The sequence below is a fragment of the Phycodurus eques genome, chromosome 23 (assembly GCF_024500275.1).
Source record: "Phycodurus eques isolate BA_2022a chromosome 23, UOR_Pequ_1.1, whole genome shotgun sequence".
NCBI classification, from domain to species: domain Eukaryota; kingdom Metazoa; phylum Chordata; class Actinopteri; order Syngnathiformes; family Syngnathidae; genus Phycodurus; species Phycodurus eques.
In genome coordinates, this window is record NC_084547.1 from 3,179,524 (window position 1) to 3,206,230 (window position 26,707).

General features: G+C 45.3%; 1 protein-coding gene across 1 annotated transcript in view; it reads right to left on the reverse strand.

The window, feature by feature from the left end:
- The window catches only part of LOC133397808 (pyruvate carboxylase, mitochondrial-like), a 101,117-nt gene that overhangs the window by 51,293 nt on the left and 23,117 nt on the right, over positions 1–26,707 (reverse strand). Inside the window, exons 11-12 of the mRNA XM_061669124.1 lie at positions 22,834–22,996; positions 2,615–2,797 (exon numbers count right to left, since the gene is read on the reverse strand). Coding sequence (XP_061525108.1) covers positions 2,615–2,797; positions 22,834–22,996 — 346 coding nt within the window. The remainder of the gene's footprint in view (positions 1–2,614; positions 2,798–22,833; positions 22,997–26,707) is intronic.

Below are 26,707 nucleotides of genomic sequence, written 5' to 3' on the forward strand. Positions count from 1 at the left end.
AGCCGCTGTGTTACGTGATTTCTTGGTTTGAGTCGATCGATTTTGATTTTTCTTTGCGTCGACAATTCATGAACACAGGCGCCGTCAAAATGCAAGCGCACAAGCCGTATAATTAAACTCATTAGAATGAGAAGGGAGACTTTTGTTCTCAGTCAGCGACCCAAACAGCAACAGGAACAGCAGCAGGTGCTCTCGGCGACATCGCTCCCCTTCATGTCGCCGAAACATCTCGTGTAGCTTCTCGTGTACGCGTTAACGAGTCTGTCTGAAGTCATTGTTCAAAGTGCTACTCATCTCAAAAGGAGGCTCGAGTCAAACAGACGGCGATAGAATGAGATCATAAACACCCGGTTACATTCTCATTCATGTTCGGGATGTAAGGATATTTAAGGCGCTGAATTTATTCCGGGCCTGGAAATGTTTTATTTATTTATCTATTTCTTTTTTAAATGGCTAGTAACGCGCAAGTTGTTGCAGTCGTAAGTCAAGGAGAGAGAAAAAAAAAACAATGATATGGTCAAGACTTTGGCAATCACACACATTTGCCTCATCGACGTGAAACATCCTCATTGTTTTCCTTCTTTTCTGCGGGGCCATGTTTAGCCGCGGTGGTGGTCGAATGGCCCATAATTGCCCCAAAATGTGCCCACACGCAAATGCTGATGTATGTGCACGCGCTGTAATTGGTTGAGGGCTAATTGTGCTGCGGCACAGCGCTTGGCACTTGCTCAGGAGGACAAGTGGATACGCTGTGTGGCGAATGCGCAGATGAACTGGATATAGGGGCATGGCTGTTTTTTTTGTTTCTTTTCCCCAGGTTGCATGCTATGGTGAACAGAAAAAGTTTTAATGAGCACAACTGGCACCTCTGCTGAATCCAGAGATGCCTTCAGCAGGTGCGTTCACAGCCCCGCTAATTTACCGCAGCTGCAAGTCAACCATTCCAAACGAGATTGTCGTATCACTTGTACGTTTGGTGCGTGGATCTTTCTGAAAGCGTGTCGCTGGTGAACAAAAGCAAAAGCGCTTCCATCTATCTGCCGTTTCAGCGGACTGAATCATCCGCTGCCTACTTTCAAACCCAGCCAATTTGTTTTTCTTTTATTCTCGCTGCCCACACGGCCGTCATCTCGCGACGCTCCCGCCGTCACCCCCGAGTAATTGCACGAGTCATCTGCAGCGCCGTCTCATTTGCCGCGCCTGAGAGTGGATCGAGCTTGACCTGTGCGGACTTCTCGTCAGCACACTACAACAGAAATAATTATTATTTTGTCCTTCAGTATCTCCAAAGTTTCCTCTTTCTTCTTGTGTTCTTGATGCTGGCGAGAGCACAAATGAACGCATCTGTCCCGTGTCAAATTGTTTGTCAAGGGCGCACTCGTGCAGACTTGCTTACTCTTGTAAGAGTCTTTAACAGGGAATGCAGACTTTTGTTGTCAGATCGGCTTGGATTGGTCGACGGCAATCCGAATGCGCTGCATTTCTTGCACTGGTCAGCTTGCGTCATGTGAGTATAAAGCATACACACAAAGAATTGTGTTAATTACTTGGCTCGCCGCAAATCCGCTGCAATATGCTTGTGTTCAGCTTGAGGAAATGTATCCCAATTACGGGGAAAAGGCGGTCACATACGTTAGCGCCAAAATACGCAAGCCAGATTCTCTGAACCTGCAACCCATCTGGTGTTCTTGTGGAGATTTAATCAGTGACAAATTGGAGCAGGGACGCCAGGTGGAGGATGAAGTCAACTCGACAACACCTGGCCTCGATATACGCCTCCATAATATTTAAAAATGGGCGTAAATACGGAAAATGTCAATTTGACTAAAACCGGCTGGACTTTTCTCTCACCGTGGATGAGATTTGTGAAGAATCAAAGCAACTAAACTCAATACTTGATGGATCTTTTCAAACCATGGGTGGTTTTTTTTGTTTTTTTTGTTTTTTTTACGAGTACATTAAATGATACAACGCTAAGTGGACATTATATTTGACATTTTTGAGATAGCCTTTAAAAATCTCCACTTTCACTGGCAAGAGTCCATTAACGCCTCGAACAATTACTTACCTTACGACACAAAACGGCAAGGATTTGTTTCCTCTCATTCCCCCGCCGCTCTCGTTTTACCTTGAAACGGAATGTTTTCACTCCTTTTCTAAATGAATGTGTGCAGACGCGAGCGAAGGTTTATCCCGAGCCGAGCCCCCCGAGCTGGCCGGCGCGGCGATTAATATCGCACCGCGACCTTCGCCTCGACGCGTTTGCCGGCTTTCTACGCACTTAACGAGACTCTTAAAGCATTGTTTTAATTTTATGATATACAATCAAACCTTGGCTCACAAACTGAATTCCTTCCTAGACTCAGTTGGCACGCTGAAGTATTTTTTCCGATTGAAATCAATGGAAATAGCGTCCATCTGTCTGTCTGCCAGGTTTTGTCTGGCTTGTTTTTATGAGTTTAGATTCATATTGAACTAAATGAAGACAAACATTATGATGAAGCAATAACTTTTTAGCCTTTTCATGCAGTATAGCCTCAACAAACACCATCAACAGCAAGCTTCCCCCCCACCCCATTTCTCCACACTAACGGTAATGTTTCAGGTGTCCTACCTTGACGCCCCTCACTCTGAACTCGGCCAGGGCTCGGCTCATCTTGGAGGCGGCGGTGGGCAGGTCTTTGCCGCTGGCGATGACTTTGACCAGCAGGGAGTCGTAGTGCGGCGAGATGACAGCGCCCTGAAAGGCCGAGGCGCTGTCCAGACGGATTCCCATGCCTTCGCCGCTCCGGAATACCTGGAAGGGGTACGAACCAAAAAGCTTACAAACCTGGTATACGTTCCATTGCAACCATAAAATGCGGAGACAATCCTGTGCTTATTGTAGTGTCTGTGTGTTGCATAAACTGCTGAAAAGGCCATTGGTGACTGTGGCTCTCCTTTCCCGCAAGCGAGGGCATTACAGTAAGTAAGTATACAGTTGGAAAAAAAGAAAAAAAAGCGCCAGAAATGGCAGATTTCCGCAATAGAGATAACACACCAGCCACATAAAGCACAGCCGTAGCAGGAACCCCAATATGGCCACCTGTAGCGGCCCTGAAATAATACTGGGGATTTTACGATGATAGATTTTCCTCCATGTTGGATGCATGCATGCATTATTTGTCAGGAAGATTTAGTGTTTTCATTAGTGCACTACCGGTGCTTGGCGGACGAATGCCGGCAGTGTTGTTAAGAGCCCTTTTTCTCGCTCAAAGTGTCAGTTACGCTCCCGTTCACCATGATTGCTTTTATTTGACGTCCAAATTCCCACTTCCAAGCGCTGGCAATTCATTTGGCAAAAGCTGCAAGATTATCTTTTTGAACACAATGGCGGAAGACAGCGCAATCACGTCTGCTAAGTGGCTGAAATGCAAGCATGGAACTAACCCGCACTCCGAGCGAGATGCGAGACGCAAATGGGGGCGAGAACGCGGCAGAGGTGAGGGAGAAGAAAAAGCATGCGATGAGTGAGAAGTGGGAAAGGGCGGAGCGCTCCAAAACACTTGGCAGGAGAGAAGAGGAGGCGAGAGCGGAAATGTGAGGAAGGGAAGCGAGGGCCGGGGCCAAGTCGGCAACATACGGAGCCCCTCGAGGCCTGGAAGCGAGAGATGCGGCGCAATTGTAATTAGAACAATGTTGTGCCACTCTGGTGATGTGCCAGCAATGTCGGCAGACAACGCCGCTGCCCAGGACTGCGAACATTGACGACAACAGAAAATGTAAATGTCCATTGACATCATGCGCGTCACAATAGCGGTTTGATACAAAAGTCTCTGATTTATTAATTCCACTCAACAAAACCTTCCACCAAGACAGCCATGATCTCCTGCTCTGTGCAAGCGGGCAAAAATCTCAAATCATATTTCCTCATTGAAATGAATGCCATTCATCCATTCCATTCCATTTTTTTTCCCCCAATGTTGATTGTTTTTCATGAGAAAAATAGCACTCAGAATTAAAAGGTTTATGCATCATGAATTAATGCTGCAATTCATTTCATTGTGCTGCTCCTTCTGGTGGTATATCATCTGTCCAGATGTGTTGCTGCACAGTTTATGTTCAAATAGCCCTGGTTTGCGCTCGAGGAAAAAAACAAAACAAAGAAAACTTTCAAATGATGTCTCTTATCATGAAAAACTGGTAAGTCGGGTCCCTTGTATCTCAGGGCACCACTGTATTGTTCATGACTATTCAGACTGATTATTTTGACATTATTTCTGTGGGTTCTGCAATGCAACAGTGCCGCTTGACGCTTATTTAAGCCTTTCCCCCGTAACAATTTCAAATGATGAAAGGGGACAGGCCGGAGATCAGTGACTGTAGCTCAAAGGCAATGTTGTGTTGCATTTGCTCGAGGAAAAAAAAAAAAAAAAGGACCCAGGTGGCAATTTCACATGTGGGAGCCCGACGTTGATTATTTGTCCATTTTGTGTCCGTATACGGGTGTCGAACAGCAGGTGTCAAGCAACTACTGTTGCAATGCGGCAAAGAATCAAAAAATTATTTCAAAAAATAAAGTGCCTGGGACCTGGAAATGGAGTGAACGCATCTTAACGCATTGTATCCGTAAAAGCCCAGGGCCGCCTCCCTAAAGACGGTCCCTTTTTGAAAACCGACAAATCAAAATGGCAGGAGCATTCCAGTCAAGTGAAAAGCGCCAAATAAACAGTGCTGCAGAATGCATCCATGCATTTTTAAACATGCGGCAGTCATTTGGCCATAACATTGCTTTAAATCGAATTGCTGCGCAGAGAATCTTGTCCCGTCAGGATACTAAATCAAACACGCAGCAAGACAGATGTTTCCTGTTTCACTTTACTGCACGTATACTTATTGTATATGGCCTACGTAATCAGACTCGAAGCCACTGCGTCGCCCCGGTTATTGGAAGAACTCGGCACGCTTGTCTTGCTCTGCAGAGACGCAGCAGGAAGCGCCCTGCGCGGCCTTCTGCGGCAGCTCGAAAGTCTCGGCCAATGCTCACAACCACAGCAATTAACCTGAAGACAAATGCTCGATTTTGTCCTCCACTTCGTAAAAGCGTGGAAAGGACATTTATGTTTGTCTGTGCACGTGCTAATGAATGCATATTTACACAAGGCTCTGGTTTTGCTTTCGTGTATATGAAGTACAGTGGTGCCTTCAGAAACGAGTGACCCAATTTACCCGAGTTTTGCAGAGTTACGAACCGTCCTTCGGCCGATTCGTTGCTTTGATTTGTAAGCAAACATTTGAGATTACTGTCAAACTGAACAAAACAAAGACAATTACTTTGTTGCTTCTTCACCTTTGGGAAAGCCAGATTATCTTAACGCTAACAAAGAATACAAAATGCCATTGACAGGCTGAAGGATAGCATCAGTGTTGCGGTCATGGTTATTTGCAGCAAAGTATGTAGGGCACACCATTAACAATATTCATCGCCATATATTCTTTATCCTCTCTGAAAACTAATTTAACTGCAGCTTACTGAGGACCGTCTCCATGAACAGCATATTTGTTTGTCTGCATTATACTGCCCCCAGGTGGCCAAGGCGTCCAGACCAGAAGGAGCGGCACAATGTCGATTGAAATGAATCAAAAACTGTGGCAAAAACTGTTTAATTGTTTACATTTGATCTAATTATGTCATGACTGTATGCTTTATAAAGTCCTATTTTTCTTATGAAAAAAAAACACTTGGTTGTTGTTTTTTGGGAGGCTGAAACAGATTAATGGCATTTCAATTTATGGGGAAAGATGACTTTAGCTAGGACGGGTTAGCGTTAAAAGCACGCCACGGAACATAAACTCAACTATCTCCCGGCACCACTGTATATTAATTTTCCCCTTGGGACACAAAGATGGCGGAGATGAGCGACGGCACAGCAGTAACCCACGGGAAAAAACGACGTCCCTTGATCCCACACACAAAAGCCCAGGCACAATGTTAATAATTGAAGTCAAGGTATCAGTGCGGCGGGGGGGATTCCACAGACATGTATTCTTCAAAATCCGTCGCTCCCTGGATGCTTACCCTTACTCATATCTGAAAGTGCCTCAATGTGTGACCAGTGCTTCGGGTTTTCCAAATATACCTTTACAAGCTTTTTAGTTCCTCATTAAGTTTGAGAGTCCCGATGTTTGAAACGGATTTGTTTGTGACTAAAAAGATTGCACAGCAAATGTGAGTTTTGTCACAGCGCATTGCAATGGATCCCAGAGATAAGCATCTTTCTGCGCGTGCTGAATTATACATGAAGAGATGATTGCATGGCAGCCTAAACATGATGATTTCGAAATGTTTTTGTGAATTCTTGTTTTCTAGCAATAAAATGGCTGGAACTTGTTTATTTGTAAAATTCCTCTTTTAGGTTTTAATATTTCACAGCGAGCTTGTTCTTGTAAAAGCAATAAAATATAAAACACTGTCAAGTGACTCAATCAGCTAAATTTTCTCAGTTTCAGTTCAGCTTCAGTTCAACAACTGTTTACCTGCAAGTGCAAACAAATAATGCATGTGGGGCACGTGCGACAGCGGCGTGCGACCTCCAATTGATCGCGTTGTAATTGCAGTTGAGCGCTAAAATAGTCGTTCTGAATAGGCCCATTCTGACTACCGCGCCAGTGCGTCATAGCTTTTTTTCTTATTGCATTGCTCAGAAAAAGAAGAAGCAGTGTACAATTTGGAAAGCACGGTCAGTGTTGGATGTTCACAAAGGGTTGACGTGCAAGGAATTTGTCTCGAGTTTATAAAGCAAAACCCAGTTGTTTTAGTGGAGCTGAGCGGTTAGCCTCGCTCGCTTTGGCTATTCCGAGTCTCACGACGATCGTAACAGCGGGACCGCGAACAAGGACAGCGATTTTTGTCGCCAAAATGTCATCACTTTATAGACTATGACTTAAGTTTCATCGCATCATAGTCGAATACAAAATATCTTTGTTCAGTTAACCCCGAGTTCGCTGTAAACAGTCCGACTCGGCACACCAAATGGTCAACCTCGTGATTGTTTGCGATCAGCTAGCGGAGGCTGCCGCTGAGCGACTTGGGTACTGAGCAGCATTGACGTGGACTGGACAAGCGACGCATGCGCTGGGTCATTAGGCCTGCAACACTCTGCACACACAGGCCTTTAGACGGACTCATTGTGGAGTCTGGGAATTGATCACGGTGCCGCGAGGGCTTAATGGGATTTTCCTCCGGAGCTTTCCGCTCCGGAGCAGCTTGTTGCCCCGCCTCCCCGCCCCCAGCTTTAATTAAAACTCATTCCACCAACGTTGCGCTCACTAACGACCAACTCACTCTCAACCCGTTAAACCGTTAACGAGCGGGCATACTGATTGGATTCAATATTGCTATTGAGTGACTCATCCTGACATCATTCACTTATTGCTAATGGAACACTGAAGACTCGATGATTCGGTCAATGGTGACAATTTGAAATCGTGTCTTGCTTAACAGTTCCTCACGTCCGCTGCTTGCCACTGAAATCACATGACAAGATGTCCTTTCATCTTTGCCGATAATGTTCTTTCGCCTCGATTTCCCGTCTGCACCCCGACAATGATTTGTTTTCGTGATTAATCTCGGCCATCGGTGTCCATGGAATAATTTCTCCATTTAGTCTCTCTTTCGTTCCCCCGTGTCAGCACCGCATTTGGCTCAGTCATTTTTGTCCTTTTTCTTCCTCTTTTGTGCGCTCTTAAGTGGACGTCGGCGGCGTCTCGCACCGTCTTTGAGCAGAGCAATTACAGGCCAGGGCCACAAATATGTTGCATGCAGAGCCGCCACATCGATAAGCATGCGCTAACTGCTCTGACACAAACAAAGCACTCAGTCCTGGAACTCCCGCTCATCAAAAGGCTCATTTTTGATACGCGACCAAATTGGCTTCTCCTTTCAATTTCTCCAGCGTGTGCGCGTCTGTGCTCCAGACGGAGGTATAATGACCTTAATGAGCGGCAGAGAAGCTGCTCCCGCTTTCCTGGCTGTCTGAATGTTCCATCAATTAAGGCCCATTCTGCTTCGCCTCCTCACAAGGCTCTCTCATCTCTCCACACCTTCTCCTCCGTCGCCTTTTCACCATCCCTACCCCAGCCGTGCTCCCCCTCTCGTCAGCCGGCTCCTCGCCGCCTCCTCCTTTCATTACGCCTAATTTCAAACTTGCGCATCCTCGTCACTTTCCTCCTCTTCACGATTGTTCCAGGAAAAGTGGGCGAATGTTCCCAATTGCCTCGCTGCGAGTAAGGTGGCATAAAATGTTCATGTTTTGCACATTAATGTGGCGCAATACAAAAGGACCGACTCTCATCTGCACAGGCATTTTTACAAAAGCTCATCTGTTACATAACTTGTACCTTTGCACATCGACGGCTTCAACACGGCACAATCGTTGTTAAAACTTCTCCTCACCGAGTTCCAATTCTGATGGGCAGATGGGGCAATAAAGTTCACAAATGAAAAAAAAAATGCAATCACTATGCCAACGTGCATCTTAAATTTGGTGTAAGGTGTAATGTGTTGACGCCACTTCATTAGGCACTCCGGCGCAATCTCACTGACGAAACGAGAAGAAACATCACCGTGAGAATCATCGGTCAACGAACAGTCCAGGGAGGATTATTAAAACAAAATGTGCGTGAACATTTTCCCAACCTCGGCACACACACAAAAAGTGCCATAGATGTAGCTTGTCTTAGAGCGCTGATGCAATGTGACTCATGTGCACACAGTGCTCATTAATAATGAATGGTGAACTTTTAAAAAGGGGGCCGCATGAGGTAACTGTTCAAACTTCATTTCTCGATAATCATGCTGATAACATTTGATGCTTAGCTCAATCAAAACTGAGCTTTGGTACCTTTGCGAAGGCAGAATAGTTGATTCGACTCTTCTCCCGGCTCTCATGAGATTCTATACCTAATAAAGCGTCTACCGAGTGCGGCCAGATATATTATAACCCATTAAAAGCTCCACAGACTGCACCCAGTCGATCCAATGTGGCCGGCTGCCACAAATCCATTTGCCTGCCATTAGAGCTCCTCTTCCCCACTCTGTGTCGCAGCCGCGATGGCCAGACAACGAATTCGCAGGCTAACGCTGGCCGGCACGAATACCACAGTCGAAATGGAATACGATCAATTTTTGAGTTGAGACGCGTCATTGTCGCGCTGAACATTGCGGAATTGATGCGTTTTCATTTCACGTGTCAGAAAGATTTCCATGCGTGTCCATGACTGCATGGCAACGGCAGGCTGTGCATCGAGTACCTGGGCCTGGGACTAATTAAATATCAGCAGAAGGCAACTATAGAGGTGCAAAATAATTTGAAAATAATGACAGTCAACCCAGGAAAACGGGAAATCAACTAAAGTAGCTCCAAAACGACGCAAGTGTGAGTTGTTTGATTATTTATCCAACTTCTTCTTATCTTGGCATCCTCCAGCGACTCCGATACGACGCGATCCCTCGTAATCCGTACGCAACGTCTCTCGTTCCGCACCTTTGCCGGCCTGACTTTGACGTCTCCATCGGCAGCAAAAGCGCGGCGCTCGCACCGGGCAACGTTGTCGTTGTTATGCGACACGCGTGCAGGGAAAGCGCCCCAAATCTCAGCACTGAATGTGCGCGGGTGCCGCAGCTGCTTGATGGACTCACTCAGTCTCACGCACGCACAAAATTAATTTCCAACCCGTCCAATTTTGCTCCTGACCCCTCCTTGCTTGTGAATTAACGAGTCACATTTCTCATCAGCCAAACTTAATGAATTAGCCTGTGATACAGTTGCGAGCCTGGAAATGAATGCTGTGGAGGAATACAGGCCTGTTGTTGTTAGCATATAAACTCAATTCTGTCGTAATGAGAAATGTTAAAATAGTCGGTGAAGGTTCTCCTTCGTCCTTCTCTTATTTTTATAAGCGCTTTGATCATTATTCCTCAGCCTTGATCTACTTACACTATGTGTGAGACGTTAAACAATAACAGTCAGTCGTAATCATAACTTTTACGGCCACAAATTACACTGCGTGCACAAAGAGGAAACAAGTGTGTCAAGAAAAACAACTGGAAAATGTTTTGTTTTTGTTTCTATTGTTGTCTTTTTTCTCGATCCTTTTATTAGTCGGAGTCGAATTCTTCTTTTTTTCCCCCTCCGTTTTCCTGCTTCAATGGAATTAGGAAATTTAGGAAAAGACCAAACGCTGGCAGGATCAGCGCTATTAAACTTCAAACTCATTGACACTTTGAAATCCCACCATCATTAGTCTGCTCTCCCTGCTCGCCATCTATTATTTAGTTCCCTCCGCAGCACTCGCGTGTCTTCCTGCGTCCTCTCGCAATGATTACAGCGCTTGTCGGGATGTATGGCGCTTTCAAATTCCAGTTTCTTGTTGTTTTCTTTCTTTTTTTGTGCCAGTGTGCCCCCTCCCTGACGCCGCCGGTGGATGCCAGGCCTTTTCCGTGAGGTCGGGAGAGTGCCAACAAGCAGACGCTGGGCTTCCTCCAAGATCAAAAAGTGTACACACACACACACACACACACTATGAGATGCCACGCGTATTTGTTTGCATCCTGATTAATAGTACTTGTTTGTCACAATATGATTGTCGTGTTGTTTCAAATGTACGGATATTAAGTCGGAGCACGTATTCCCAGCCTTGAGGCCGAGGAATTTCAAATGGATTCCTCTCACATTGGGCCCCACAGTGAGCAGATGCAGGCCCAGCCACCCTGGGGCTCAAGCTGTTTAAAACATATTAGCAGCATTATCTGGGGCAGCAGCATAAACAGGGCCCGGATCCCTTTTTAAAAATGTCGAGCAGCCCCGCATCCCGCCAGGGCTGCTTGTTGACTCGAGAATTAGCCTGACATCGGGATAAAGTCGCGCTTCCTCCCCCAAAAGCTGCAGCTCATCCTCATTAGCGCGGTCTATGCATTTCTTTCTCGCCTCTCCCAGCCAGCGAGTGATGCCGGTTTCCCTTTCGTGCCGCCATCTCTCGTCGCGCGGGCAACATGACTTCATCTCAATCGCCACCGACAGTCTTTTTTTTTTTTTATGAACTGTATTGATGATATAGCATCGTTTTATTGTTTAGTGTCGACTTCAAGGATTCAAGAGATGCATAAGTACAAGCGATAATGGAGAAGCCATGCTAAACGCTAAGATCACGTGAAATGTAGAGGAGCGAAACGGCAGAATAAGTGCTTTGGTGAAACGGGAAAACTTTACACAGAAATGCACCACAGCCGAGAGTAATGAACTACGGGCAGGAAATTAGTCGGTAAATTAATAGGTGTCTCGAGGAAAAATAATACAACGGCAAGCACGAACGTCAGCCAGGAAAATGTGCAAAAAGTACATTCATAGTCTATTATTTATAATACCAGCACTCTTATTTGTGTTTGGTTTTTTTTTCCTCTCATGTAATGCAGTGGAATTTTCACACATTTTTTTTCCAGGTAGCAGAAAGAATGTTGGCGCCGTGTTCACATAACTAGCGTTTTTTGGGGGGACATTTCCCTTCATTTCTCATTGAATTATGCGCGAAGCTGAATGAGAAAGCCACGCATATTCAGGAGATCAATGAAGGTGTACAACTCCAAATTAGGCTTGTTTGGCCTTGGTGGGGGTCTTCCGTTTTTGCAGTACATCTTTAATTGTTCGCTTTGATTCGGAGACGACATCTCTTTCCCCCAAAGAAGCCTCATCCCTCTCCCCGTCAATGAGGTTCCTTCATCCCCTCGGGGAAATCTCCCCTCTGCTCATTAACTCGCGAGACTGATTGAGCATGGCGGCGTTAATTTCACGCGCGTCCATTTGTTGACGCCGGCGAGCTGCGCAATAAGCTAATTTTAAGGAGGTGCGCTCATCTGTCAAATAGTCCATCACGCCCCACGTGCACCATTTGTTTTTCTCCCCACCCCACCCTACCCGCCAGTCCGTCGGGCCGTCGAGGACGTGCGGCTAATTAACAACATCAACAACGGCCGCTGACCAGCGGGACCGGTCATAACCACCGGCGGCACTGTGGTAAATAGAATGCTTAATAAATGGCAACGCACACACAGCTGAACACGGGGCTGTAGCGGCAGCACTGACAAGACTAAACATGCAAATGCTTGGCTGGAGAAGGGAAGATTTTTGAGTGTCACGGCATCGGCTCGAAGCGGGATGATTAATCGCACTCTGCTCAGATGGCCGCGCGAAGGACGGCCAGGGAGAGAACTCGAGCTCTCCCGCTGGCACGTCCCTTTATTGCCTTTGCTGAGCCCCCGCGCCCACTCTTCCGGCTCGCTACATCTAGGAATGATGTTCTCGGAACTGTATTCTGAACACGGACGCCTGGCAGCTGCTACCAGTGGCGCGAAAGGTTGTCTTGGAATGGTGGACTTGAACGATGCGAAAGCTTTTTCCCTCCGTCCTTCGTTGCGTGGCCAAGCGATGTCGCTCGCGTTGGCTGCAGGAGCCGAAGTTTGGATGTCAACAAACAAATGCGAAGCTTCAACTGAAATGTAGACTTGTGTTTGAAATGTCACCACTGCAAATGTTTCAGGACAGGTAAATGCAAAAAATTATTCAATTATACTACTCTATACTATTCAACTCCCCCGTGATATTGTCATATTCTGATTGTTCAATAAAACCCTTGCTTCGGGTCCCTGTGGGATTAACCTGCAAAAATAAATAAATATCGCTCATCCAAATGAGAAATGAAGTCATTGATTGGCCAAACTGCTTTGTATGTGTGCCACATGCCGCGCACCTCACGCAACTTCGCACTTTCCCAACATGGACAAGCTGGCTTCGCTCTCTTTTTGCGCCTCCGAAGCTGCAGCGTCCAATAGCGAGCAAAGGGTTGTTGACGCTGACTCACGCTCGCGCGTCTGTTTTGATGCGACATGAACGAGGAGCGAAGGTGTGTATTAATAATAATACTCTTTGGAGAAATGTCGTCGAATGCCAACCAAGGCTTCAGTCTCATCTCGATATGACGAAAAAAGAAGCAATTGCCCATTAAGTTTTGTTGATATGCTTTTTCTTTGCCGTTTTTCCCGACGGAACATTTACTGTAAATTAATTATGATAGCACTCGCTGGCTCTTTAGGGTTGGTTGTTAGATGCTGAGCAGCTCTCAATATTGCTCATTTTCAAACACGGTGTGATATTGAAAAATATGTAGCGACAGACGGCAAAGAAAAACGATAAGGTTATCTGCGGGCATCAACTTCATGGTTTACAAATGCGTTTGATGATTATAGGGAGTGATTTAGCGACAATAATACTTCCAATACAGATGGCCTTCTGTTTATCTTTTGTTTCCGTAACCAACAAATCCAATGAAAAGTGCTTTTTTGAAAAGCAATTTATTGAGAGCCGCATCTATGAATGGCCTATTCTGCACTAAATGCAGCTCAGATGTGGCGCTTCATAGCAGGACGGATGTTGTTGTTTTTTTTGTTTTTTTTGCGCGCCGAGCAGCTGTTAAACAACATTGTTCCGACAACGTTGTTCTGAGGCAACAAGAGGCCGTCAGTGTGGCGACCTCCTGCCAGGGCGGCGTCCACCACGTCCACGTGCTCAAGCTGCCGGACTATTATTAGATATTGGATCGTACTTAGAAACGCGCCACTGCACAGGCAGGGGGCTGCTTCTCTCACATCTCAGCCCTCGCCTCAGTCGCTCTAAATACTCCATTAGCGTGCCCTGGGGAGACGACGACAGCTTTCCAAGAATCCTCTGCAGCGGCGTTTCTGTGCCATCATAGTATCCATATCACCTCGCGTGTCGACGCTGTCAGGGACGGGATACCTGGCGGCAGCGCGGGTGATAGGATGGATACTTTGCGCCCTGCCAGCCTACAGCCAATACATGAAACATTCAGCGTTGCGGGGAAAGCATTATAAGAGCTAATGGATTCGGAAAACACAAAGGGAAGTGTGCGGCTATCCACGTGACGCCTGAGTATTTAGCTTGTCATTTTAAAGCACTTACCAGTGCTTGTCCAATGGTGGGCCTAAACCCCATCTGAAGCACTGACCTACATTTACAAACTAAATTCTAATGTTTGTTCCATAAAAATGTACGAATTTAATCGCAATGTTGCTCCCGATTCTCTTCATTTTGTCGCGTTCTTCTTAGCTGCACTGTTTCCAGTACGTGTAGACGTATTTATTTTTTTGCTCCAATCAGATTTCATCCTCAATGTGTTGCCATGTCGATGTAATCCATCCAGGACATTCACAATCAGTAATGCTGGCACAAATTCAAATCTATAAACCCAACTGATCTCAAATTCATGCAAAATAATAATAAAGCTACATCTGTTGTTTCTTATTTAAACATTGAAAAGCAACGTGGATAAACACAACGATGCTTTACGGTCCCCGAGCGGAAAACCCGTACTCGCTCTTCAACCGACAACAGTACCCACACTTCCCGCTACGGAAGCCTTCTGGGTAATGTAGTATCGAAACATTTACCGACACCGCCCATGTCTGTGCGAGTAGCTGTTCTCTGGGATGACGATGATGGAAACATCACAAAGGAGTCGCCTCACTGGTGAACACCTGCAGTCCGTCCTGAGAATCCAGCTCAGGCAAAATGGCAACAGAGCCAAGAAATGTTTTAATTCGTAGTTATACTCACTTTCAATGAAAAGAGACATTTTTCTTTATATTTTCAGGGTTTCGTTATAGCTTAAGTTGAGGTTGATTTATTGGGACAATATTCATATTTCCACCATTTCTATAAAAATAGTGGTTTCGGTAGGCTAACCCAGGAACCAGATGCACGGCCAGCCACTGCTATAAAAAAAAAAAAAAAACAAGTTCGCAACGTCAGGTAAATTTAATTAGCAGTGTGACATTTAAAAGGACGAGAGTTAGGCGCAACTCCACACGAAGAAGAATGCGGCGTGTGCTGTATGTGTTTGCAGGGGCTCGACTCACTTTGCAATCAGCAACACTTTGGCAAATAGTGACCAATTCTTCTTCAAAAAAAAATAAAATAAAATAAATGAGTCTTCAAGCTATTTAATGCCACTCCCAGCTGGTTTACTCTAAAAATAAACATAAAACAAAAAGAATTTCACCCTGTGTATTTAAAACCACCGCACCGCTTAGCTTTTCAGTCTGCTAGCTTAATGCTAACAATAAATAGCATACTTGTTGCAGTGTGCTAGCCCTTTAAGCGGTGGAGCACAAACAGTGCCGCATTACATGTAAACAGACAATTAACAGTACTCACATATATTCTTTATCCTACAACTAATATTAGAGCCGTGCTGATGAGCTGTTTTCATTAAGTACAATATTATGGAGTGCTATTTGTCCTCATAAAATAGCATAACGGCAATGTTTGTTGGCTTTTATTTTTGGGGGGGGGGGGCCTGATCAGATGAATGCCATTTCCATTCATTTTAATAGGAAAAGATGATTTGAGAGTGTTTTGCGGAACGAGTGCGGTCACGGAACGAACGAAACTCGTTTCTTAAGGCGCCGCTGTTTTCTTTAAGCGTCATGGAAAAAAGATGCCAACAACAATCGAGCAATGACACTTTTACTCCACGCACATATTTTGAAAAGCGTCCACGATCAAAACAACAGCAGAGATATTCCCTTAAAAATAACTCAGTGGTGTTTTTGCACAGTTACACAACCGAGTCTGAATAATCCTTGTCTGCCGGCCAAAATATTAGAAGCAGCCATTTGTATGATGCAGACCAGTACAAAAGGGAACATTTTCCATTGAGATGCTTGTCAAGGAATAGAATCCAGTCTCTCTGTTGTGTGCCCTGCTGCCTCGGCATGCCCATCGTGCCCTTTTGACCAACATAATAGAAGGCCGGCGTGATGTGACATTTCACAGCCCAAAGTGTGTGACTCCCCTTCCGCTCTTCTTTCATTCGGTGGACGCTTTCCAAAAAAAAACAAAATAACAAAAAATCCCTTCCACGCTTTTTCCACCTTGCGTTGCTTCTGCACGACGGACAACTACTCGATATCGGCGGCAAACATTGCACGCTGTTGCCCACTTGCGGGTTAACGCATCCGCCCACCAACTGCGCCACTTCAAACTCACACTGGGTGTTATGTCATTTTAGGTGACACACTCCCGCCGTGCTTCAGCGTAAGCGGACTCGCTCTGTCCACTCGGTCACAACACCCGCTTCGCCGCTAATCTCTTGCCGCACTCCTCTGTCGAACCCTTTCTTCCCTGCCTTCGATCTTCCGAGTGCTCGTCGCTTGAACGGGGAGGCGCGGGATATGTCTGCGCGGGCTGATAACGCCGGGCTGAAACAGACACAAGGCGCACGCTGAACACACAAAAGGAGGACTCCGCGTCCTTTTTCTGGACACAAAAGCTATTAGGCGGGGACGAGATTAAAGTTTTTTTGGCGTGAGCAAAATTAACAAAATGACAGCTGGAATAAAGATGAGCGGGGAAACGGTGAAGGGGAGAAGAATAAACTGAAGGCAGTGATGAAGAGCGGTGAGCAGGGAGCGGTGTCAAACTGGCTGTGGGGCGATGAGCAGGTTACTCGGCAACCGCAGGGAGCGTGATTTGATTGTGAATGTGCACCTCAGAGAAAATAAGTGCTTGATATGCTCAAAAACATTGACGCTTCCATCATTTTGACCTTTTAAAAGAGTTTAAAGAGGGCGAGGATGCCGATTCCGTTGCACATTTTGATGGCTTCAGCGAGACTCCGGCATTAAAGGTGAATCAAGCTGAAAGTGCATCACGTCCAACGGCAGCTCCTCAGCTCATATTCCCTAATTTGACACGGACAACTCACACTCGTGCTTTTGAAACAGAAAACACCCTGATAGGCTGCAGAATGGGGAATTAAATCATAATTGAGTCCGCCGTCGTGCCATTCGCCGACAAGTGGTCGACTCGATGAGGCACTACATCTTTGACAGCCGGAAAATATACAGCACACGTCTAATTATTGAAACTCCGTCTCCATACCGCAGCTTTAAATGCTTCCAGAATAGCTTGATAGATGAATGGATGGTGATGGATAGATAAACGTAGCCATCCGCAAGGGATATTCACTGTTAATTTGCCTGGTTTAGCACGCATATAACAACTATAGAGACAAAGTACCATTCTTTTTTCGAATATGTCGAGAAACCACTGTCGGATAGAGGGGATTTTGTTCATTCGGTGAGAAAACGCTTGCTCGGATTCTTAACAAAAGCTGACTTCCCTCCAGCCAGAAACCTGATATCGCTACTCTACCAAATGAGAGGCGGCTCACTTGTGTTATGCGCAGACAATGCTAAAAAAGAAGCAAAAAGAGCCAACTGATTAAAACTGACACATACTCTACGTATTCCAATCCAATACAACAATAACGCGCACTGTATTTATAGACAAGTGAAGGATGTGAGCGCGCAGAGAAGGAAAATATTGCAAAAACAGGGCCGGATTGAGCGAGGATGAGGAAATGAGGACGGCGCAGACAAATGGAGACAAATCCTTTAGATAAACAGTTGAAAAATGGCTGCAGAAGAAAGGGTTTTTTTATTGAGGAAACCGGAGACAAGGTGAATATTGAGGGCCCAGGGAGAATTCCATTTGGAAGATTTCGATGTGAATTAGTAAAGGGGCACAAAATAGATGGCGGAGACACGATGCGGGCCAAGAAGCAATAAGTATCGTGAAAAATAGGGCAGACGTTATTGTGCACGGCGTTACGCCGAGATGAAAGCAACGTGTCACGGTCTACGCGCAGAGAGCAGAAATTGTGTATCATTAACGACTCACGACTCTTATATAACTGACATTTGAAAATAAATGTACAAAAATATCAATGACACTATAGAGTGCTCATCAGAAACACTCAGTCATCATGAAAATATAGAATAATGAAATTTTGAGGTCTTAGTGGTTCGATGACACTAAACCAAACAAACAAACAAAAAAACTTTTTGGACAAATCGAGTCATTTTGATCCTGTATATTCCTTTTCACAATCACATTGAACATATCACGTGTCCACCCTGTCATTATGGGGTAGCGTCCCCTTTTAAGAAACCATCTGATGTTTTCAGCGACATTACGTCGAGCACTTTGTGTTTTTTTACGATGGAGACTGAAACAGCCGACAGTGACACTCATATGGCGTCATTTTCATCATATTATTTGTGTAGTTGGATACTGTCAAACACTGCATGTCCACTCTGTCAAAGTGAAATATTAATTGAAATGAAATTCAAAACGTATTTGCTCAACTGTACCCAGTGAGCTTGCTAACTGAATCATGTTGCTAAGTGAAGGTCCACCATGTGCTCATAAAATGCTAACAATAGCCAAAAAAGTCCACCCTGTCAGCAGGCTCACGTATTTGGCTGTTTGCAGTTATTTTAGATTTTTAAAAAATAAAATTAAAATGTGGGAGCTGACCTGTATGCTCCATTGTCGGCTAAAAAAAACAACTGTAGCATACAGAATGCTGCCCCCGTGACCAGGGATGAGCAGAGGAAAATAAATGGACAAGTCAATTCAAATGTACAAACGTAGTCCATTGCAAGACCAATTTCCCTGAATGAATACGCAGCTTTGCTGCTTGCCCACTCTGCACAGAAACCGGTAATCATTACTAATCGCATTGTCTGCGCCAGGTCGCGACATCCTAAACGCGGACTTGCCTCGTGTAATAGCGGGCCTGTCCTCTCACCGCAGATCATTTCAGAAAGGGCCACTAGGGGGCCACGGGAGTTTCCCCGAATATTCCATTAAGCTGTGCGGTGAGCAGAGCCACAAATAGTCTCAAGCTTACTGACTGAGAGCTGGGACGACGTGGTGAACATTTATCATCAATTTCAACTGTCAAATCTTTGCAATTAAAATGTCTAGCTCGGGACGATGAGCGACGATTTCTGTTTGGCTATATTTGGCCGGATGAAATGTCAAATGACGACGCGCAGGAAGAGGAAAAGCCACAGTGGAGCACCAGAAAGGCACAAAAACACACAATTGCGTTCTGGGTACACCGTGTACAGTTGCGCCAATATGTGGACATGACTGTCAGAAACAGTACTCATGGCAACGTATGTAAAGAGTTAAAACAATTTGTGCGTCACGATTTAATGCTGCAATGCAATTCATTGTGCTGCTCCTTCTGGTGTGCCCGCCTTGGCCACCGGGAGGCAGTATAATACAGTCATGCGGACACAAAGGAAGAATAGTCCTCCTACTCCTGTTTTTTGATGAATTTCTCACTATTTGCGAAACTGTTTCTTGTTGTGGACCGAGTTGACTTGAGCTCACAAAAAATATATAACATTTGAACGAATGCTTGCATCTCAAAAAACTCAAAAGTCAGGCCACAAACATTCCAACTCAATTCCCGGCCGATAACGGAAGCGCACATCAAATAACGTGAAAATAATTCGGCTCCATCGATCAATCACGCGGCGCTGTCACATTGATCGATGGATGCAAATGCGCTCGGACGAAAGAAAAAGCTGACGCGCATCAACACTGACGACAAGACATTAGGATGGAGACACATGATGTATGGGGGAAATGATGAGGATTTTTTGGTTTGTTTATTTGTTTATTTTCCAATTCCAACTGGAAAAACAATAAGGGGAGAAGATGCACTGCCCCCATCGCTTTTTCATTCCTGCTGGTAAACACTGCAAGATTAAGGGTTATGCTTCTCTCCAGAGCTACACGGTTTGCTTCGGTGAAAACAAGCACACTGAATAGCACATGACAGCGGGATGGGAGCGGGAGGAAGTGAAATGAGGCGCCGGGTGTCAGGAGGGGGCGGATAATAGAAACACAGAGGGTTGAAGAACAGCAGGAATCGGCCCGAAGGGGCTGGGGCAGGAGACGAAGACGAGAGAAAGCCGGGGATGGAGGTGAGGTAGTGAGGATGAAGAAACGTGAGACAGGAGGTAGACAAGTCTTGGGCATTCCACGTCTATGGGAGCAGCGGGGAGTTAGCGTTGAAGAAGGAAATGTGGCGCGTGAGATTGATGAAGAGAGAGAGAGAAAAAAAAAAAAAAAAAAAAAAACTTTTAATCTTGAGGCGGCATAAAGCCACACAGCTCCCGCGGGGGGAAGAGGCGGAGTTTCATAACAGGCAGTTGAGCATTGAACAGAGTAAATAGTTTTCTTCTCAAGCTATTTTCAATACTTTAAAAAATGGCTAATAATGCTTAAAAAAGACGGGTGACGTGGAGACAGAACAACGTGAAAAAATGACAGTGATCGACAGCGACGATACTGTGTTCCTCAACTATATCGTGGCACATCGTTCGCGCCGCTGCTGTATCGTGGATTTTTAAGCGATTGTTTTTTTTTTTCTTTGTTTGTTTTTAAATGGGTTTTTTTACAACTTGCCGGGAGATAGACTAGGCTCACTGACTCGGTCCACCTCCAGAATCCCAAACACGACAGGATAAGAGCTCTCAGATTTGATCGACACGAGTCAGCAGGGTAATAAACAGCAACTTAATTTTATATGGTGAACTACAGCTGCACTGCATCACATACTGAAAGTGATTCTTAAATGGAAACGGTTTAAAAAGAATACCGGCGGGGGGGGGGGGGACAACTTTAAAAGTACTGGAGGCTTTTTGAGGTTTGCCCATCAAGAGAAATGTTGGAAGTATTCCGAAAAAGACGCCGGTCACGCTGGATGGTTTGTCTCAGACTTTCACACATCAACCCAAAGTCATTGGTGCAGGGTAAATATTTTGAATGCGGTCCAAGGTCTCAGAGAGTTTGGGGTCCAAAACAACCAATTCCACAGCTTGCTTTGAATGATAATTATGTTTGAAGGCACTCGCTCTACTTTTTAGCAAAGTCTAAAAAGGAAAGAAATTGTCAAAGCCAAGAGAAACGAAGACGCACCCAACCTGACAACCCCCCCCCCCACTGCCAAAATGACCTTGTCGCTGCCCTTTATTCATCATTTATTCAACCATCTCTCAAACTGCTCCATCCTGGAGTTTTTGTGTTGATTGTGTTTGGCTCATTCATAATGTATGGCGACTGGGGAGGTTTTCACTGTGTCAACATGTTTCATAACTCAACGGCATGGCAAAGTGGTGTAAGGGAGCGCCGGGAGGGGAAAGGGGCGGCGGGGAGGAGTGGTTGATGCGGGCCCAAATAGCGGGATGAGAGCGATGAAAACAGGCGAGCGCAGGGTGGGGATTTTGAAGGCAGCGATGGGGACGACGACGAGAGGAAAATACGCGCGTGGTTTTAAGACTCTTACCGGGTGGGAGGGGAAGAGGCGACGCAGTGAGCGAAGGAACACGGAGGAAAATATGGGCAGCAAAGCAGGCAGAAAAGTCACCAGAGTAGCAAGGTCGCAAGCTATTTCACGACCATGATGCTGGGCGTTTTTTTTAATTTATTTATTTATTTTCCCCGGAAAGCTTCAGTATGTACAGCGCAGGCGACGTAAACGCACGCGGGGAGTGACATCGTCTGAAAGTGACAATGTCACTGGCCTCAAAGCCAACGGAAGTGCACGCTGCACTTAGACTCCGGATTAGACTCCAATATGCCAGTTAATGACGATGGGCGGGAGCTAACTGAGCGACACAACTAAAAACAAATGTGGGCAATAAATGAATACCTTGATTGAAACAAATCTTTGCGCACATAAAAACCAATTGCCACCCTCCCCCCCTATCCTCTCACTTCAATAGGCTGATGATTTGTTTTACGGGAAAGTCAATAGCGCAAGGCAAATTAAATCCAATTTAAAAGGAGACAAGAGCAACGGCTAGACTTCATTTAGAGCGTCGCCAGCTGCAGACGAGACGAGACAAGGAAGTAGAGCTTCTTCAAACATCCTGTGTGTGGACCTATGACTTTAAACATTGGTCAACATCGTGCTGTAATGCATACAGCACAAACATTTAAGTTGGGGTTTTGCTTCCCAGAGAGCTCACAATTATCTTGAATAAAATAAATAAAACATCTACTTACTGGCCCTTCATTAACACTGGATTGCTTGCAAGGCCCATGAGATAAAGTCGCGATAAACAGCCAGCCGACGGCACGACAAATGCACGTGTTGAAAAGACACTGTTGAAAAGACACTGTATATACGGCGTGTTTACACTATTAGGAAGATGGCTCGGGAAATGTAGCTGCTTACAATTACGGTAGTTACCCTTTTGAAAATCGAACAGTTGTCTAACTATTACAATGACTTTCTCAAAGTAATATAACAAATTACATTTCATTACATTTGATTATTCGAGTAATCGGGTGATTATTTGCTATTAAACGTAGTAACATGTACTGCACACGTGAGTTGCAGTTATTATTTTTGAGGACTTCCTTACGTTCCTCTGTAGTATCCGTGACTTTGAGGGTGTATGGCTTTAAAAAGCCTGACCTGACCCGGTGAGTGACGCGGGCGTCAGCGGATGACAGTGTAGAATTGGCTAGCTGTTAACAGGCTAACCCGACTCGCCGTGAGTTGTGGCTATGGGTAAGCTTATGTACGAATACGCTTCTTACGTGTTTGCGCTCGTTCCGTTTCTTCTTCAAAAAAAGAAAAAAGGGATTGAAAGTGGGCCGGCAGCTCAACCGCTTGCGGTGGCATGACAATCCGCCCTAACACGCAATGGTAGGCTATACTAAATTAGCTAAAATTGAGAAACGCTGCGAAATGAAGAGAATAAACTCCCGGAAGCCAATTAATACAATTTCACTGAACAAACGCTTCGGTGCTTCTGATATTGTTCAGGCTAACAAAGAAGGTTTTGCTGCAATACTCCTCCCAGCACGATTGGGGACGTTTTAGCGCAACTGCTACGCGTCCTACCTCGATCCTGCCGGTGTCAGGCTGGAAGCCCCTGGCCGGGTCCTCGGTGGTCACCCTGCACTGGATGGCGCAGCCGTTGACCCGGATCTTGTCCTGTCGGAGGCCCAGTTCCGGCAAACTGCGGCCGGAGCACACATGCAGCTGGGCGTGCACCAGATCCACGCTGCCAGGAGACACACAAACAGAGAGGAGACATCCTGTCAACCTGCCGTAAACCGCACTTAATGTTTGCACCTTTCTCTTCAAAACAGCGCTAAGTCGAGCCTCCTGGCGTGCGCGTGGATTTGCTGTGGATGGGCGACTTTGCAAAGCACGTCTCATTTGAGCAAATGAATCCGCGACGCATGAAAGGAAATAAAGCCCACATGAATACGCCATCAAATAACAAATTTGATTAAAACACAAAAGGCGTAATCCGATCATCTAAGTGCGTCTCCCGAGTGAAGCCTGGGTACACTCCTCACGCAAATCATTAATTCCAGACTATTCTCGCGTCATTAGAGATGTGGAGGTGTGCTATTAAGAATATCAGGTTGGAGACCACAATTGAAACCAATTAGGCCTGCAAAATTTTTTTTTAAATTAATATATCAATAAATAAATAACATCCACAGCATCGGTATCCCCTGGGAAAATAAATTATTTGGCCAGAAAGCAGCTCATTTATGCGTCATGTGAATTCAGTTCCTGTTATTTAGCGTTTCTTGTATTATCGTTCATCTGACGGATGTAATTTGACATTGGTGTTGTGTTAAGGAAAAAAAAAAAAAAAAAAAAAAAAAAAAAAACTTTCTGGGTTAAGATGAACGACCTTTAAGGATAATAAGAAGCCAGACTCAATAAGCGAAGGGTGTGCGACAACCAGAAGGCGCGCAACACACGCTTGCATTCCGAACGCCGCCTTCGCCCGCTCGTCTCAATTAGCACTTGTGTCACACTGGCCAAGCAGACGGGCAATTATGCAGCAGCCTGCTGGAAAAATGTCTCGCTGGAGAACGTAGACTCACAAGACAACTTGATGCTAATGTCGTTTCCCTTTGGTGAGTATGTTCCACGACACGGCTCCACTGGCACCTTCAAATACGATATATTACGCATATTTACACCACCATCACAGACGAGCATCCACGCGCAAATGCAAATGAGCACGTTTTGAAACTTTTTAATCATCGATTCAATTACGGCTAGCATTTTGGGGTAATTCCGCAATTTTTTAAATCCCCGACAAAGGAGCCTGGAGGGCCTCCGAAATTCATTGCGCGCTAATACGACTCAGAAAAATGAAGGAGCCGCAGGGCACACCTGTCCTTCAGCGCAGCTCGCTACTGTTACACAATAACAGCCTTTTGTGTCATTAGCAACTTGCACTTGGTACAAATAATGAGGACGCCAAGATGCAATGACACAACAGGCGCACACGCATTGTTACATGAACTGGCCCCCCCCCCCAAAAAAAAGAACCTGGCAATGAACCCGAGTGGATGCAGAGGTATGCTGCAATCAAGCACAAAGTATAGTGAAATAATAAAAACGCATGCAGTCAGTCTGATCTCTCGCCGGAATATGTCTCTTTGGCTTTTCCTTGACTCTTCAATCCATCACTGACTCTCTTCCAAGATTATTTCACAGCGTCTTACTATGGTGTTGCCTTACGTGATGTTCTCAAGTGTCAATCCATTTATTTCCCGCCATGCCGAGATGTCAAGCTCGATGCTGTACATCTATTTTTCTTGCAGCCAACTCCAGCGGAGCACTTGAGCATTCGGTTTTTTTTCCTCGTTTTTTTTTTTGTTTTTCCTCAGGCCCCCGAATGGCAGCCAAGTTTCTATTTTATCCCTGACAGTCGAAAAGGCAAAAACGCCTTGAGGAATATCTATCTGTCTTCCACCTTTGCACGGCAGCCGTATACATCACGCTGTCCGTACGTTGGACTTAAAAAAGCTCCTGATTGGCTGCAGGGGCCGAACAGATGAGGAAGCGGCAGCGCCTAAAATTCTTTTCATTATCAGATTCTTTCCGGTAAGTGTTCCCATAAAAATAATGTGTCTCCATGGACATTGCAGGACAACTAAACACTCTCAAGCCTCATGTGTTCTTTCACTCATATATTACATCAATTTAGCCCACTGAAACGCCATTAATTTGCTGTACTTACATTTAATTAATTTTTTTTGTAAGAAAGAAAAATGGCACACGAGTATCGTTCACTCAATCACTGCCGTGGACATTTACTGGATTTTCATCAGATGGAAGTCAACCGTTGACTGCCACTGACAAATTTATTTGTCAAGTTTTTCAACGGGTAGGCGTGGACACGGGTCCCGCCCAGCGTGTCTGTGAACGCAAGTGTTTTTAAACCATTGTAATGACTACCAGGTGCCTGTAGAGGTCAGTGTTTCACCGCTTTGTATTTGAGATCAGCGCAGCTTTTGAGTAGAAGATTAAGATTAGGGGGTGGATCTCGGTTTATCGCGTCAATTATGAGGGAGAGAAATGCCTAGACGTTCAGGTACCTCACAATCGAGCAGAGTATGTACAGCGGACCCCCCACATTTGCTGATATTTTCAACCCCAAAACACTTTTTAAGTTTGGGGGTTAATAAAAATAAATTAAAAAATAAAACAAGAAAAAAAATGCAATTATAACGGGTGGCAATTATCCACGGATGTTCACAATTCGCGGACTGGCCCGGTCCCTATCCCGTAAATTGCGAGGGTCCACTGTATAGATACGGTATGAACAGAGTATGTGTTGCGGTCGGGAGTAGAAAGTGGGCGTCACCATCGTGAAAGATGACGACGCAGTTCATGGAGTGAATGACGAACGTCGTAAAAAAAAAAAAAAAAGAAAATATGACTGAGGAGAAGGCAGTGAGACACACAACTCACAAAGAAGAAGAGCGAAAGGAACAAACGAGATGAAAAGGCCGATGCTTCCGTGTGAAGGCGAGGAGTGGGGAAGAGATGAGGCAGCGGCAGTGCGGAAGAGGATAAACAGCTGCTTTCAAAGGGGGGGGGGGGGGGGGGGGAGTGGAAGGGTGGAAAGGGATTGGGCCACACTCAAAGGGGGAGACAGTGAATGAAAGGAAGGATGGGTGGGTGGAAAGGAGGAGAGGAGTGGAGAGGGTCATGGATGTCCAATTGATTCGAGGGAAGTCATGTGTGACTGGAAATAATGCGAAATACACTCCCTTGCCGTAATACAGCGATGCACTTTTGTTAGGTACACAAACGCATTCGAAATATGAGCTCGCTCGCTTTGCTTTGCAAAACAGCCCCGCATAATACACACTGGGATAGCTGGGGCTATCGAATATGTTCACAATCGATTTTTCCATCGATTAATTGGACACATTCTTTACTATCGCTGTGCATTTGGTATTGTTTGATGATTGAACAAAAACAAATGAACAACAATTAGGCAATATCGCTTGAGAGGGTGGGATTCAATGACATGTTAATCATACTACAGCTGCAAGTAATGATGATTTTCGATTTAATTTTTCCAGCAGATGTTTGCAAATGTCTTATTTCGATTCAACAAACATCCTCAGTCTGCTTTCATGGAGGAGATCAAAGAATATTTACTGCCGAGAGGCTGAAATCAGAGGATTTGGGCAATTCCAAGTCAAACACTGGTTCTACGGGAATAAACAGTTCTCAAATGAGTTGTCGATCCATCGATTATTTGTTGCACATCTGATACACACCATACTAATTTGCCTCATCTAGCTACACGTGAGCGTCAAATGATTAGTATTGGCTCAGCCCGAGCGTTTTGGAAAAATGTCGAGATGGACGGTGACGAGTGGAAGAAGAATAGCAGCAAGAGGGGGATTCAAATGGAAGCGAGGAGAGAAGATGGAGTAAGTAT